The sequence below is a fragment of the Eimeria mitis genome, genomic scaffold (assembly GCF_000499745.2).
Source record: "Eimeria mitis Houghton genomic scaffold, Emh_scaff1262, whole genome shotgun sequence".
NCBI lineage: Eukaryota > Apicomplexa > Conoidasida > Eucoccidiorida > Eimeriidae > Eimeria > Eimeria mitis.
Window position 1 is genome coordinate 8,908 of NW_013568488.1, and position 608 is coordinate 9,515.

The following is a 608-nucleotide window of genomic DNA, read 5'->3' on the forward strand; positions in this document are numbered from 1 at the left end:
TGTTGCTGCTCGCATTGCGCCGGACGATGAGGAGCTGCTGCAGCAGCTGAGGGTAGAGGTAGCTGCTGCTGCTGCTGGTGGTGCTGCTGCTGCTGCTGCGCCTGCTGCAGCAGAAGCAGCAAATGAGGGTGCAGGGATGGAGGATGTGCTGCAGCAGCTGCAGCAGCAGCTTCCAGAGCAGCTGCAGCAGCAGCTGCAGCAGCAGCAGCAGCAGCAGCTAGCAGCAGCAGAGAGAGATCTTCGTATTATTCTTACCCCCATAGATATTGCCGTGCTGCAGGTTTTGTTCTGCTGCTGCCCGCTGCAGCAGCAGCGGCAGCAGCGGCTGCTGCAGCTAGGCTTTCACGTGCTGGAAGCAGCAGCAGCAGCAGCAGCAGCAGCGCAGCACGCGGATGTGCTGCCGGTATGTCCCCCCCGTATACGCCTGCAGCTGCGACGCATGCAGCGGCAGCAGCAGCAGCAGCAGCAGCAGCAGCAGCTGCAGCAGCTGCAGCAAAAGCAGCAGCAGCTGCAGCAGCAGCTGACGGTTGTGCCTCTACCCCTTAGCAGGGAAGGTGTTGCAGCAGCAGCAGCAGCAGCAGCAGCAGCAAACCGAGTGCTGCTGCAGC

The 608-nt window shown here is 62.2% G+C and overlaps 1 protein-coding gene across 1 annotated transcript in view; it reads left to right on the forward strand.

Moving 5' to 3' along the window:
- Nucleotides 1–608, forward strand: part of EMH_0033230 (uncharacterized protein) — a gene marked incomplete at both ends in the record, with an annotated part of 10,486 nt that overhangs the window by 6,319 nt on the left and 3,559 nt on the right. The window contains one exon of the mRNA XM_013494725.1: nucleotides 35–554. Coding sequence (XP_013350179.1) covers nucleotides 35–554 — 520 coding nt within the window. The remainder of the gene's footprint in view (nucleotides 1–34; nucleotides 555–608) is intronic.